The following is a 16,659-nucleotide window of genomic DNA, read 5'->3' on the forward strand; positions in this document are numbered from 1 at the left end:
GTGACTGCTGTGGTTCTTTGATGCCAAGGTCTTGGTTGAAACCACCTCCATTACCTGACAGCGCACTAGGATTGTACATTTCAGTGTCACTAGGCAGCTTGGTACGTGGTGGAAATGGAGCTCGCTGTTGCTGTTGCTGCTGTACTGCAGGACGCTGCAGATTTTGCTGTGTTTGCTGTTGCTGCTGTGTTTGCTGTTGCAGAAGCCGTTGCATATCGGCCAAGCGCAAGATAAGCTCATGTTGTTGACGGGTGGTATTCAATCCTGTCCTGTTGTTGGGCATATTCTGTATCTGCTGGTATTGCTGCATCTGTCGTTGGATAAGCTGGAAGACGGCCATAAATAACTGTGGTGTCAGCTGCTGTTGTAACAGAGACTGACTGATCAAACCTGCTTGAACAGCCAACTGCAGGAATGCCTGCTGCTGTTGTTGCTGTTGCAGCAACTGCTGTGGATTAAATTGACCTCTAAGCTGTTGGTTAGGTGGCATCTGTTGCTGAAGCCCACCAAATGGTTGTTGCTGTTGTCCAGGCTGCTGTATGAGGCTGTTGGCTGGGTTATTGCCGAGACCCAACCCTTGCCCATATCCAGGTTTGGCCACATTGGGCACCATAGGGTTGTTAAGCATAGAGGACGGAGGCATTGGTGAGGTGGGAGTCCCAGGCACATTGTCTCCAAAAGACTTTTCACCTCCATGCAGAAGGCCACCGATATTCATATCTCTGAACTGGCCTTCCAAGTCCGCTTTCTGTGGGTTGAAATTACCAGTCTGACGAAGTTCATCTGCAATTAACAACAAAATATAAGCAACTGTTTGAGTACCTTAACAAAATGTAAGTAACTATTTGAGTGTATTTTTGAAATAAACACCATTAAGAATCAAGCACTCTTTACTGGTAAGGCGACGAAAAAAAGAAACCCTGTTCTACGGGCGGACGGACCTTTCAAGTAGGGTCGGTCGGTCGGCCTTTTTTTTCCGGAAATGACCCCAAAATCACCAAAATCTGTAAATAATTTGCAATTTGAGAAAATACAAAAAAAAAAATTTTGTTCCCGAAATTTTCGAAATTTGGGTCGGCATTCATTTGTACAGGAAAAACTGTTTTCCCAATTTGTTCAAAATCTGGGTCGGTCAGGCCCGTAGAACAGGGTTTTCTTTTTTCGTCGCCTAATGTAGATTTATTTGTTTTTATGCACTATTCTCTGGACATTGACATTTGAGGCACACTTCATTCAGACAATTTGTCGTTCAAACTACTGCAAGAACTAGACAGTGCTATACTGTAAAAGTGAAAATTTTCAATTCAATATTTCCATACATTGACATAAGCACAAAAGAAATATATTCGCGCATTGATATTTTCGCGGTAGCAGCTTGGAACGCGAAAATAAATGTAGCGCGAAAATTTCCACTTTCACAGTACCCTTTACACTATAAATACATGTGTTTGCAGCAACTTGACACACATTACTGCCAAGCCTTGAAATAAGCAGACTGGAACCAGGAGCAATTTGTTTCGAACATTGCTCCTGGTTAACTGGGATTTTACAAGAACCAGGAGCAATTTCTGAAGAAACAGGAGCAATTTTCAAATATTAAATTCTTTTCTGTATATACAATACAGCATACCAGCACAACTGCATCAAGTGCAAAACTGTAACCAGGAGCAATTTATTTTTAAAAATTGCTCCTGGTTCATGTGAATTTTACAAGGACCAGGAGCAATTGGTGGCTTTACAAGAGCAAATTTGCTCCCCGCGGCTGCTTATTTCAAGGCTTGATTACTGCCAACCATTTCATGAAAACATGAATACTTACTGAGGGCACTTTCAAAGTGCATGTTGTGTTTCCTCAGTGCCATTTCAGCTTCATCTTTGCTGTATCCCTGATCCATAAGACGTTTCAGTTTGCTTATCCAGTGGTTCGATTCCCTCTGACCAGTTCCACCAGCCTACAACAAAATTCAGAAATAGTTTTACTATAGTCTGTATACCTTCCTCAAGTCAGTAAAGCAAAATCAAATTTTGAGATTTTCTCATAAACTGTTAATATTTGCAGGAATCTGTTATGCTAATTGGATTCCTTGCATCATATCCTTTCTGAAAATGTATACTTTTATATACCTCTCATCACTGCTCATCATTACATTTAGAGATACAATAAAGGACAATATCTAAATTACTGACTCGAGGAAGGTATACAGACTATAATACATCAAATCCTTTTGTTAACTTATAAAATAACACTTCCTGTTTTTATACGTTGAATAGCATTGTTCAACACTCCAGACTCCCATGGCTATTGCTACCTGGGTCATCTCCTCCTCAGAAGTCATATTTTAATGGTTTTCTATGCTAAGTGTTTTATTCAGGCAACATCACTAGGCATGTCCACACTTCTTGCTTAAGCCACACTGTCCTCGAGCAAAAACATGGGAAATCCGCTGTGAGAACTGTCTTGAGGATTCCAATCCCTAAGTTTGTCCCCAAATTAATCCCCAAGAAATTTAGGGGATGTTATATTTCCCCGAGTGTTCCTGTGGTGTGAGCAAGCCATTTTGGGATTCCCCCAGTAACATATGACCTTGATTTAACTTGACTTTTCATACATTCATTCATTTGAATCACTTGATTTAATATGATTCAAATCAGTACGCCACTAGATAGGTCACAGTAAGCCTCCAATTCTAAACCTGATATCACCAGGCATGGCAAAACTCAGGGATTCCCATCTTCCATGGAGTCGTGTGGATACACCAATCCCCGAGAATTCTACGACTGTCTGAATACACAATGATTCTAAATGCTTTGGTGATCACAACAGGTGACAAATAATAATTATAATCCCTTCCGCCCACATACTTTCTAAGCGTAAGCTTTTGTCTACATAATATTTTCCAGACATAGTAATCCGTCTATCCGCAGTGAAATTAAAGTCAAATATTTATTTTTTTACAGAACAAGTGAGTTTGAGGCATTCATATCCTGCAATACATTATATGACCCATGTCCACTTTTATTGCAATGTACTGGCAATTTACAATTTGGCTCGGTACCCGCCTTAAATTACATGGGGTACCAGGCACAAATTACCATAAAATCCCAGCCTTACTATAAACACACTCTTAAGTCAGGCATTCCAATTTCCCAACCTATTTTATAATGCATGTCAATGTTTGCAAAGTTTTTTTTGTTTATTAGATTTTTATTACAAAAAAATTATCAACAAATTACAGAAATCACAAAAAAGCAACAGCATACAACATATTTTAAAATAATTACAAAAAGGTGGGTAATTCCAAGTTTACATACATACGTACATAAGATCATGCAGCCATAATGTTTGCAAAGTTAGATAACTAGGGACCCCAAGTGAAAATTTTGTCACATTTCCCCCTACATTTTGAGCTTGGGATCCCTAATGGGGTACCGATCCACTGTTTGGGAGCATCTGCTTTAAGAGCATACAGCAGAAATAGCATAACATTTTAAGCAGGCTTCCTTTTACATGGAGTATGCACTTGACACCAGCATCTGCAAACTGGGATGTACTTACTACTGTTGCCGAATATTGGCAGATCACATGAGCAGCCAATCAGCAGCACTTTTCCGATTATGCACTGAACGCTTCAAAAGTTATCAAACTTTGCAAACAGAATCATGCTGAATATGAAAATCTTACCTTGTTGTTTGGTTTCCTTCCACCACGCCATCCTGAACTAGTGGACGATTCACTGCTGTGTGAGTGAGATTCCCACTTATCATCTCCATCATTCCAGTGACCTACTACAAGCAAGCAAACAAGAAACACACACTTAGTGATGCACAGGGAAAGAAAGGAAGGCACAACATAAAAAATACTAGTGGTAGTTGCAAATGAAATGTATCAGAGAGATAGTGAATTGAAGTTGAACTCATTTAAAATCCAAGTGTTTCGCATAAAATTTTGCTACAAAATATTATCCATCTCTATTCTAAACATTTTGTATGACTAAGTAGAACATTTTGATTTTATATTAGTTAAATTTTGATTTAAATTTGAGCAATCATTAAGTAAATAAGTTTGCTTCATGTACCTTCCAAAATGCATACAACCAACTTTACATATGCACATTCTATGTGCTTGCTGTAAATATTTCTGACATTGGGCAACATTACATTATCACACATTATGAAAACATTCCGTCATTAAGACTCTAAATACAGAAATTTTCCACTCACTTCCTGATCCTCCTCCTCCACCTCCTCCTCCACTATTGTCTTCATTCCAACCAGTTTGCATAGAATCCTTAGTACTGCCCATAGTACTGGTCCTTCCCCATGGAGAGTTATTAGAAGAGTCATCCCATTGACCCATACCACTTCCACCTCCTCCTCCTCCTCCTCCTCCTCCTTGCTTAGTAGCTCCCCATACCGATGTCCCATCATCTCCTCCTTTGGCAGTGACATTACCCCACTGAGAGCTTGATGCGCTGCGATCCCCCAGGCACTTGTTCCACTGTCCGCTTGGGAAGGTGGTCTGGCGGAGGGCTGATCACCTTGTTGCATAGTACTGAGCGGTCGTCCGCTGTCTTGTGGTGCTTGGCGACTTATGTTGATCCTAGCAGTGTGACTTATTCTCATGTTATGTTCATTGCTGTCACCCCAGACGTAGGTCCCATCGTCTACAGATATCTTGCGTGGTTGTTCTGGCGAGAGATCACCCCAACCTGTGGCTACCGTAGTAGAGGCCATGTTTTGCCAACTGCAGCCAGTGATGATTCTTGGTGCTTCAGGAGAGGTAGGTACGTCTGTATTGCTTGGTGGAGGGCCTGATGGTGGGGGAACTGATGGAGGGGGTCCAGGTGGAGGTCCTGAAGGAAGAGGCCCATGTGGAGGGCCAGATGGTGGGGGACCAGATGGTGGGGGCCCAGATGGTGGGATTCCAGATGGTGGCAGCCCTGTTGGGGGTATTGGGCCAGAAGGTGGATGGCCTGATGGGGGTGGGCCAGATGGTGGAGGGCCTGCTGGATGTGATGGGGGAGGGCCTGTTGGAGGTGGCCCACTTGGACGTGGTTGATCTCCCCACTGGCTTGGTGGTGGTCGGCCCCATGCTCCAGTTCCATTATCGGATGGTGGTTGATTGCTGCTACCCCATCCCTGTGTCCCTGAAGTAGATGGTGGAGCTGGCTTGCCCCACTGGGAACTTCCGCCAGCTGTAGATGAGTTGTTATTATTCACGACCCATGCACGGCCACCCTGATTTGCGTTGTTTGGCTGACTACTGTTTGGATTACCCCAAGCTGGGGGTGGTTGGGAGGTGGGTGGTGTTGGGTTCCCCCAACCTGTTGGTGTCTTTGGTGGTGCTTGAGATGGATTACCCCAAGCTGATGGAGGTGCAGCTTCTTTCCCCCAGGCTGGTCTAGTACTACTACTTTGTGGTGGAGGCTGTGGTTGTCCCCATGCTGCAGTGCCGTCATCTCCTTTGCCTGCTCCAGCACCTGAAGCTCCTGCATCCACATCCCATTTTGCAGTTTGGTTGATCTGCGTCTTTCCCCATCCGTCATTAGACATCACTTGTGCACTTGCATTTGGATCCAAGCTAGCACTCAGTGAATTTGGTGCTGGTTTCTCTTCCACACCTTTGCTTGCAGTCTGTGCCCAAGAGCTAGGCTGCTGGGGAGGTGCATTGCCCCATCCTTGGTTACCAGAGCCAGCAGATTGTTGATGTCCCCAGCCTGTTGGTTCTTGTCTCCTGTCACTATTTGGTCCAGAACTGGATGGTGCATCACCCCAGCCACTATTGCTTGGTAAAGGATCTCCCCATCCTTTTGTTCCCAAATCTGGTTTTCCCCATCCACTTTCGGTCGCACCACTTCCACTGGCGGGATTATTATTGGAAGGAGCATCGCCCCATCCTGTAGGGGCAGAAGAAGTATTACTTTGCTCTGGTTTAAACCCACCCCATCCCATGCTATTGTTGTTGCTGCTACTGGCTGATGTGTTCCAAGAGCTTGTTCCAGTTGCTGCACTTGAGCTGGGCCAAGAAGATCCTAGATCAAAGATATAAAAGAAACAATGATTAAGAAGAGTGTAATTCCAATGAAATGTTGATTGTGGGATCACTGATTTGTAGGATGCTTTAACTCATGGACACAAAAATGAAGTACATTGTACTGTTTCGCCATGCAAACTTTAATTTTGTTAAATGTGTGCATGTTATGCCACCTCATTCCTGATGAACGTGTGATCTGCATGTGTCGTACTTTCCCTTTCTTAACATGCTCAGCAATATATGCCCACACTTTTGTTAAATCTTTCTCCATTTCAGAAATGTAGCATTTCAGACATTAGTTCCACAGCTGGTGTGTAAGTGCTGACATTGCTACAAACCAAATGTCAAACCACTGTGTATATCACAAATTAACAACTCAATACTATCAATACTATGTTTGACTTGGAGAATGAAAGTATTGTTTTGAGTCCAAGCTGTGTCTCTATCGCCTGATATAAAATGGGAGATAGCATTATTTTAAGTGGTTCTGCACACACAAATCCAGTATTACATCAGGGGAGAGACACGGCTTGGTCTCAAAAGAATATTTTATTCTCATTTCGAAACAGATCACCTGTAAATTCATGTTTGCATGTAATTTATGTTCATTATTTATGGCCATTTTTCACTCCCATGCACAAAATTGGCAAATCCATGGAGCTATTCACACATGAACACCAACTATCACCCCTACATGGACGTGCGAGAACACTGCGCGCATACCATGCTTAGGGGCACCGCAAATGATACACACAACTGCACAGTTCAATACACACCTACTCTATTGCTATTGTCTCATATAACACCGGCAAGAACCAATGAAATAACAGGAAAAATGACAACTGTTTAAGAATTTTGCTTAACCCTTACCATGTTTTTGGTTTTTTTGACTATTGGAAGGGAAAGAAGAAACCATAAAGGAGAGAAGATGAACAAAGAAGAAGTCACTTGATACCCCCGGGATTCGAACCTCTGTGACCCCTTGCATGCCACGCAGAAGATTACTTTTGAAGTTTAGCCATGGGGTTACGCTGACCCAGGCCAGCGATTCTTTGGGTATGTATGACTATGGCTGATTGCATCATCACATCATGTGGAATGCATGCACGAGCAGTAGTTCTAATAGTGAGCTTTGGTTAGGTAAGGGTTAAGCGATGTAATGGTGCCATAGGTTAACTAGACAGAATCATCTGAGGCAATTACATTTTGAACCATATCATGATTTACTGACAATGATAACCCTGCCAGAATAGTTATAGTTAGTGTAAGTAAAGATGCTACAGAACATCAACTTGTTCTAAGGAAGCTAGCATTAACAAGGAAGATTTCTTTTCTTACCTGGGTTTCCCCATCCTGTGCCATTGGCAGCACCACCTCCTTGTGTGTTGCCTGGTTTGTTCCACGAGGCTGCTGATGAGTTGCTGGCACCAAAACCACGACTAGGCACATTCCATGGTTGATTGGCACTATTGGTAGTATTGGTAGCACCAGGGTTACTGCCAAAACCCAATCCGGTTCGCTGTTCGGCATCCAGCGGATCCGCTTATAGCGGTCCTTTTCCTGGAGTGCGAGACTGGGCGGAATTATTACCGGGAACACCTCCCGCAGTTGACTTTGGTCCAGATGCATTTTGTGGTCCTTCTGCAGTGGTGCCGGGGCGGGGGCCAGCCAACCACCCTGAAGGATCCCCTGAATTGTTCGGTGAGGTAGCACCATGATTTGCCCCTGGAGTTGGGGCTTTGGGATCCCATGCAGAGTTGCTTCCACCAAATCCTTGTTGCTGCTGCTGGTATTGTGAAGTTGGAGTTGTGACAGTTTTCCCCATAGTAGGAGTTGTTGTGATGCCACCATCCCAGCCACCACCACCACTACTGTTTCTCCAAATAGAGTTCATCATTCCTGTCGAGCTTGATGCTGGAGGGTTATCTGTAACCATAGCATTCTGACCTACATCCATTGCATTTTGACTGGAAGTGGGAAGGCTGGCACTCACTGTAGCAGTGGCCGATGATGTCTTAGGTTCACCCTCCCCTGGCTTGCTGCCAACGCGGGGGATTTCAGGCCATGATTCTGTGTCTCGCTCATCCACAACAATACTGTTTGGTTTTTCATTGCTCGGGCCCCATCCTCTACTATTGGGACCATTTTGCTCCCTGGCTCTGTCATTTTCATCTGAAATGCAAAATAACAACATACCAAACATAATGCTAGACATACTGCTGCTGATAATGAAATTGAAATACAACTATCAAAATAACACATCTTATTTGGATTTCATAAAGTTTACTGGTCATTGGCCCTTTAAAGCTCCTATAAAGATTTCCTCTCTGCTATCCTTATAATTTGATATAACATTACTAAGGATACATGCATGCCTATGATATAACATAATGCCTTGTACCAACCATCCATGGGGCATAAAGGTACAGTGACAAAATTAAATTTGTTTTAGCTATATGAACAGTCGGTTGTTTTGTTTTTGGCCTAAGTGGGTTGAATTTTGAAAAGAATTCAGCAAGTTTCATAATATGTTTGCCAAAAAAAATTGAGATTTGTTTTAGATTTTCAAGCTTTTAGAAAAAATTCTAGAGTCATTTAGCATCTCCCTGAAAACAAATATCAATCGTCCAACCCTACTTGGCAAGTCAGTCCACCCGCCCATAGAACATGGTTTTTTTGTTGTTGCTTAAGTGACCTACCTGTTTCCATGGCAGTAGGTTGAGGGTTCTTAGTCTGTTGATGTCCAGGTCCGTTAGACCATCCCCCTCCAGCTGCTGCCTTGGCTGCGTCTTCTTCACTATTCCACTGACTCATTTTCACTACAAAAACAAAATGGGGCATTAAAACCAGCATTGTGTTCAAACAATAAATAAGTATTTAGTTATTTATTTAACTGCTTTAGTTGGCAAACAAAGAGCAATGAACACTGAGTAATGAATGTTATGTTCAGCAGCATCAGCATTTAGAATTTAATTTGAACTGAACTGAATAAATCTTCAGTTTCAACTACAAAATCTTAAATAATTTATCTAGTAAAGGATAACATTATCATCAGTCAGCTGCAGAGTAGGCAACTACAAGCTTTCTGCAACTATTACGAAGCGAAATAATTTTGTTTGGCTGCAGCATCCCTTCAGTATCTCCCAGGAGGTACTGGAAGTACAGTGTGCGCGGCCATCCCGGTTTCCTCTTCCCATGTGGTGGAATATAAAGGGCATATTTTTTCACAGGCTCATCATCTTTAAGACGAAGTATATGGCCGAGAAATTTTGGTTGATGAATTTTGAGTATATGATAACAAGCATCTGGGAAATTTCACCAATACTAAAGTAGTTCTTTTCAAATGTTCCTTGTTACAACATCATGACTGTTGTTTCATCTTCACTCCCCAGCTCATTCCAAATAATATTGCATATTTGTATGATCCTATACAACTTACCACTGATCAAATTCTGCACACTTGTGAGTTGGTTTGTAGTCTGCTGGCCTCACACCAAAGAGGACGGCAGCAGATAGTTGTTTGGATTGCTACTCGCCGATGACAACTATGATCACACCGTTTCACAGTACAATTGGCAAAGGCATAAACTTTGGCTTCCTCAAATTCTGTTAAAGAGCAAACAAGAAATTCACTTGGTAGAATGAAAATTTTAAAAGACTTACTTTTAATCACCACATCCATGAGACTTCATCAGAATATTGTGACAGGAGCCTTACTGCGAAGTCCCACGGATGTGGTTACCGCTCCTTTCACAAATCTGAAGAAGTCCCACGAATGTGATGATGAAATATTTAAAGTAAGTCACTATTTTGCTGAGAACTGTTTAAAATATTCTTTCTAACATGGATAAACCTCAACAGCTTATCCTACACAAACAAGAAATTCACTTGTGATTAATTGTGATCAGTCTCATTTTTATTATTTTTTGAAAATTGTTTAATCTATTTCAATTGCAGACAATACTTCCTCATGCCAGTAAATTAAACATTTAAAGTTGAAAATTTTGCATGTGTAATTTTTTGCACTTTGCCAATTTCGAACAGTTTCACTAGTTTTAAATTTGTTTAAATAAGTTTCCTTATATTGAACTGCAAAATCACATTAAATTGAATTCTGCACCTTATTTCAACTGGATATGCAAAGCAGTAGGCCAATATGGTTGTCACTGACAAGGGTGAATTTCACAAACAGTTATGACCCATCCATCAGAAGCCCATAACCCATTGTAACTATACTACAGGACTTTTATGTTATAGATACAATGGATTTGTCTAATGAAATATTGCAACTGTTCATGAAATCGGTCCCTGGCTAGAACACTTGTTTGCCGCAAACAAGGTTAATGTTCAAGGCCAGCAGAAAGTTAAACATACTTATCTGACTTTCCATTAGACACAGGCATACAAACAAACAGATAAATCAAACTAACAATACTCACCTTTGGCTTGATAGTCTATGGCAGTCTGTAATACAAGAATGCAAGAAAAACAAAATAATCATGTATTCTGTGAAAAGCTAGCAAAAGAAAACATACTGGCATGATGGACTGCATCTGACCACACCCACCAGAGCTTTATCAATTTTATGGAAATGTTTGCATCCACATTTATGTATACTGTAATGAGGAACATGTGAATAAAATTTACATGAATTGACCATCTTATGTTTTAAGCAAGGTCATGGCTTTGAAATAGAATACTATAAAAACATTACAAACTGATAGAAAGCAGTGCAGCTGCAACATGCAACTATGCATATGGTCGAATCCAACCAAAAGTGTTCACGGGCCAAAAATAAAAGTCCGAAATAAAAATGTCTCCACAATTTTTTCCTTTTGCCCATTGATTGATGACATATTGGCCTTATAGGAACCAAAAGTGCCATTACTAATCTTGAAAAATAAATCCAGGACGTGTGATAGTAAATGTGATGTCAAAACCCAATGTTACCTACGAATACCACTAGGATGCTTTCACTATCGCAATACTAATCAACCTAAAACAAATGGAATATTCCCATTAACGCTTTTTTAGGTGTAATGTAGACCACATGGTGTCAGGAAAATGCTAGCTCAACCAGAAAATATTTGTTTTTATTTTTATAACGCGATCAATATGATCTTAGTCAATTTATGCTAGTTTATTTTTGAAAATGAAGTTTAGGTCAGTTTCTGTATTTTATTTATCAAATGAGTATGAATCAATTTACACATTGTATAAGAATGAGTAGGATATATGTTTTCAAGAATATTAGGAATTATACGCATACACCTAACGCTTTATACAACGAAAAGGTGAAGAAACCCGGGTATTCGTAGGTAACATGAGCGATTTAACAATATCTATATTGAGTTTAGAGGTTTAAATTTGGCTATTATGGTAATGAATTAATAAAATGGTAGTTTTTAGATCTCTTTCAGATGGTGCGTCCAAATGAATAACTGCTATTACCTTAGATCAAAAATTTGTTTATGCTTTTAGCAAGATTTTGACCACTTCATTTTGATATACAAGTAGTTAATCAGCAATTTTACATAATAATAATTGTTGAATGAATCCGTATATGGGTAATAATAGTGTCTTGGGGTACCGCTTAAAGTTTTTGACAATTAATTTCCATTGGTAGGGACACTTCATTACACATGTCATGTATTATGCTGTATTCGTAAGTAACATTTCAGTATTTGTAGGTAAGAATTAGACTTTTGGTGGATATCGCAATTAAAACTTCATTTTATAAAGCACTTTGAATGTATTATTTTCTTTATGTGCGTTTATTGATACTTTAGACCCTATCATGTATTAATAATGTCGGTTCACAGCGGTTGAAAGAGGATTGAAGTAAGAAACAAAAGTACTAAAGTGACTTTAATTTGCTTAATTGCACACAAATCGCTTAAAACCGTTATTGCAGACTTGTGAAGTCCATCTTGGAGTCAGTTACGCCTTGTGGCCTTTCGTTTGAGGGCAACGCCAATTAGCTTTATACCAGGGTCCATCACTGTGTTGTCTAGATCATGAGACAATAAGAACAGTCGTTTTTTCAATGGTATTCGTAGGTAACCTTAGCGAAAACGGCAAAAGTTACCTTCGAATAAATCAATTTGGACACAAATTACTCAGAAACCAGAAGGTCGGTAAACATTTAAAATGAAGCACACATGACAGTTGACAAATCCAAGTATTTATCCCTTCTAATCTTCTTTGAATCTGATTTTTCTTTCAAATGAGCAGACCGTCGTCTATTTCAGTACATATTTTTCAACAATTAAGCTGTATTCAGTTTTGCATGGTGGGCATGCATGTGAATTCGCAACTTTCATTGACATATGATTTGAAAGCAAACATACAGGCCTTCGTTATGTACCAATATGGGCATTGGCATGAATGGCGGTGTTTCACAATACTGTCATGATGTCAAATTGTATTCAGTAGGTAACATTCGGTTACGAAATTTACCTCTGAATACTTGCTTTTATTGTTGACATCTCAGAAATATTTAAACGCAGGCTATTGAAACTTAATAGAAATAAAGAGTGTATTACCCTGCACCTATTGCTTAACTATTGTTTACTATTCTCTCATTTTGTGGAAATGACACAGCTTTTAACATGTATTCGGAGGTAATGCATATTTTTACCAAACCTACCTTTGTGCCATTTAGAATTTCTGGCAGCTAAACACAATAATAAAGATGTCCGAATGCAATGCATTTCAGTATTGGACATATCAAAGCTTGTATCAATTATGCATTTATTAGTGATTTCCATTTTTAAAGATATATCTAGTGCTATGAAAATTGTATTCAGAGGTAATGTAAAAAATACCACTCAAAAATTATCACAAAAAATTCATAATTATGTACAAATATGTGAAAAATTGAACAGGCAATCTTTGAATACACACCTTTCAGGAAATCAATTTAGATTCAATCCAATGACTTCTTTTCATAATTGATTTAGATGTTTTAAAAAATACCTTAAGAAATATTTTGAAAAAATGGGTAAAAATGAGTAAAACAAGAGTGTTTTTTCATACTAATAATAGAAGTCTACCCACCTGAATATGTTGATACAAATACAAATTGCATTAATCTACCGATTATGCGAAACACAAAAACCCTCTCACACAGAGATTTTTCTGACCTGTCCCTAAGACCGACCTATCGGCGCCCTTTGAGTTGAGCGCACGCGTGCAACGATCCCTGTTCACTCCCCACCGCCCAGAGAAATAACATACCGCAAGGGGTTAAGGAGGCGGGATCAACATATTCAGGTGGGTAGACTTCTATTATTAGTATGAAAAAACACTCTTGTTTTACTCATACTTATACATAGAACTACCCACCTTCAATGTTGATACAAATACAAATTGCATTAACATTGACTAGCACCGCTAATAGGTGGTAGAGGTGCGGTCTGTTATTTAGACGCGAGGTCAGGAAAATCCCATTTTGCTTAAAAAGCAAGATACCAAGAAGATTGCTTAAAAGCAAAAACCCTGAAAATTGCTTGAAAAGCAAAAACAAGAATTGCTTAAAAAGCAAAACATAGACTAAAAAGACAATAGGATTTCAAGAATGTCTACAAGTAAAGTTATTCAATACACTTATGACCTGGTCATTCCTGAAAACAAATAAGGTTAGACAATCAATGATTAAGACATTAATGCTAATTGTTATCTTACCCTTATTGTCTGTTAGTCGAAGTCCTCGTCAAGACTGCTTTAGCGAACTTGACCCTGGAGTCTTCCTCTCCGACATTACGCAGATATGTATCAGTAAACGTAGAGGCGGTGCTTAAAGTTATAGTTTCGCAATTATCGTTCAGAGTGACCCCTTTCTGAAATGCCCACGAGCCTGAAACTGCTCTAGTAGAATGTGCCGCAGGGGCACATGTTCCTTCGAACGCTTTAGCATCTACTATGAGCAGAAACCAACCATCGTGCTAGTGTCTGTTTCAAGCTGCCTTGTTAGGTTTAGCATGGGTTATAAAAAGTTGGTCAGTCGATCCCCTAATATTACTGGTCCTATAAATATAGTGTTCGATAGCCGCACAGGGCACCATAGTCTATCTTCTCGTGCGGATGACTTAGTGCCAATCCTCGGAAGCAAGATGGACCCGTGTTGAAACGCTCTGGCGTTCATTTTTAGCTATGAAACCTACTTTAAAGGTCATAGAGACGCCATTGCGTGAAAAAACAAGAGTTTTGAACGATAAAGCTTGCAATTCCGACCTCGACGGCCGGTTGCTAAGCGCTACCAAAAGGACCGTTTTGAGAGTGATCTCTCGTAACGTGGCAGATTTCATCGGTTCATATGGTGCTCCTTTGAGAAGCTCCAAAACTTTGCTTAGATTCCATGCAGGAACGATTCTACGTTTAGGGGGACGAGAATTGTACATGCCATTGAGGAGAAGACGGATGTAGTCATTCTTATATAGAGTTGATCCGTCCTCAAATCCCCTATGGATCGCTGCGATAGCCGATTTATAGTTGCTAACTGTGGCTACCTGTAAGCCAGAGTCGAACACTTCCGTGAGGAAGTCGGCTATCTGAGACTGAGTTGCTCTGGCAGGAGAGCAATTTGTCTTTTCGCACCACTTGTAGTATCGACCCAGACGTCCAGAATAGATTCCGAGTGTTGAGTCTTTTCTACCGTGGGCGATGAGGTTAGCAGCTTTTTGTGAAAAGCCGCTCTCCTCGCAGCGTTGCCTGATAACGGCCATGCAGTTAACCTCAGATGACCCAGCTGAATGGTCGGCACCACTGTCTCCAGATCCTGCTGTCTCAGGAGGTCTGGTAACTGTGGAAGAAACCGAGGTGTACCTATGAGAAGGTTCACCATGGGCGAAACCATAGATGCCTTGGCCAAAAGGGTGCTATGAGTATTATGTTGCAATCTTAAGCTGGCTATTTTCTGTATTACTCTCTGTAGCAGCGAAATTGGAGGAAATGCGTAGGCCGTCATTCCTCTCCAGTTCAAGTGTAGTGCGTCTACCGCCAGTGCCCTTGGATCTCGCATCCTGGAGCAATATACTGGTAGTTGGTGGTTGCTTGCTGATGCAAACAGATCCACTGTCGGATAAAACATTACTCGGAAGATGGTTTGGACCACCTGAGGAGACAGTGCCCATTCTGTCGGGCCCGCACCTCGACCTCGAGAGAGGTCGTCCGCTAGAATGTTTGTGACCCGGCTATGTGGATAGCCTTGAGTGACATTCCTCGATGGTGACACTTCTTCAACAAGCGAAGAGTGTGCATGCACAACAGGGAGATTTTGTACCTCCTTGTTTGTTGATGTATGCTACCACCGTCGAATTGTCCGACTGCACTATGAACTTGCAACCCATCAACTGATCTTCAACGCCTGGATCGTTCTTTCTACCGCCCAGAGTTCTAACAAGTTGATGTGAGACTTGGCTTCCGTTGGGGACCACAGGCCCGAAGCCGTCTGATCCTGAGTATGACCCCCCCAGCCCACCTTCGACGCGTCCGTCGTGATGGTAAGCTGAGGAGGGGGCAGGAAATCTGACCCCTATGTTCAGGTTGGCCGTCGTGGACCACCACTTGAGTTTGTCGCGGATCAGTTCCGACATTGGAGCCATCCTGTAAACTGAGTGGCAACTGGGTCTGTAAAAAGCCAGTAGGTGCAGCTGAATTGGTCTCATATGCATACGACAATTCGGCACCAGGTCTACTAGACTGGCCATGAGTCCTAACACTCTTAGCCAAGCAGTGGCTGGAGCGTGACTTTCTGCACTGAGAATCTTGGCGCATTGTATTATGTTCATAATTCTCTCCGGAGAGGGCCTGGCCAGGCCCTCCGATAAGTGCAGAGCGGGCCCCAGAAACTGGGGGATCTGTGTCGGGACGAAGTTTGATTTCTTCACATTTATCACAAAACCCAAACTCGTCACAGTCTCTTGAACCATTTTTATATGGTGCAGAGCCTCTACCAGCGACCGACTGTATATCAGCCAGTCGTCCGAGGTAAACGCACAGATTGACGCCTTCTTTCGTCTGAGATAAGCCGCCACTGTCTTTACTATACGAGTAAAGACCCGTGGGGCTGTGGAAAGACCGAATGGAAGACATCGAAACATGTATGTCTGGTCTTTCACCCTGAACTTGAGCCATTTCTGGTCGTTCGGGTGGATGGGTACATGAAGGTACGCATCTTTCAAATCTATTGACGCGTTGCCCAACAATCTTTGATTGGACATGTCAGAACAGTTGCCAGAGTCTCCATCCTGAATCTTCGTGGTTTGATATATTTGTTCAATGGTTTGAGATTCAGGATGGGACGCCAGTCTCCAGTCTTTTGGGAGCCAGAAAGAAGCTCGACCAAAACCCCCTTGAAAGGGGGGGAAGACTGGGACTATGGCATTTTTCTGAAGTAGATTTGAAACTTCGGAGAGCAGTACCTGCCTCTGAACTAGAGAAGCTGGTAATCTTGTCTCCCTCTGCAGGTTCTGCGACGGAGGGGTTGTGGTAAACTCTAACTGATAACCCCTGCTCACTACCCCAAGCACCCATGAGCCCGGGCTGATGGTTTCCCATGCCCGGCGTGTATGTCTGTGCTGCCGCCCACCTGTGGGAAACCCCTGGTGGAGGGTTCACCAGTA

At 41.6% G+C, this 16,659-nt stretch overlaps 1 protein-coding gene across 1 annotated transcript in view; it reads right to left on the minus strand.

The window, feature by feature from the left end:
• The window catches only part of LOC140148553 (uncharacterized), a 105,595-nt gene that overhangs the window by 8,738 nt on the left and 80,198 nt on the right, over window positions 1-16,659 (minus strand). Inside the window, 9 exon segments of the mRNA XM_072170552.1 lie at window positions 1-783; window positions 1,820-1,952; window positions 3,683-3,786; window positions 4,222-4,348; window positions 4,351-6,032; window positions 7,373-8,206; window positions 8,734-8,853; window positions 9,474-9,640; window positions 10,474-10,498. Of these exon segments, the coding sequence (XP_072026653.1) occupies window positions 1-783; window positions 1,820-1,952; window positions 3,683-3,786; window positions 4,222-4,348; window positions 4,351-6,032; window positions 7,373-8,206; window positions 8,734-8,848 (3,778 nt within the window). The 5' untranslated portion in view covers window positions 8,849-8,853; window positions 9,474-9,640; window positions 10,474-10,498.

This window comes from Amphiura filiformis, chromosome 1, assembly GCF_039555335.1.
Source record: "Amphiura filiformis chromosome 1, Afil_fr2py, whole genome shotgun sequence".
Taxonomy (NCBI): domain Eukaryota; kingdom Metazoa; phylum Echinodermata; class Ophiuroidea; order Amphilepidida; family Amphiuridae; genus Amphiura; species Amphiura filiformis.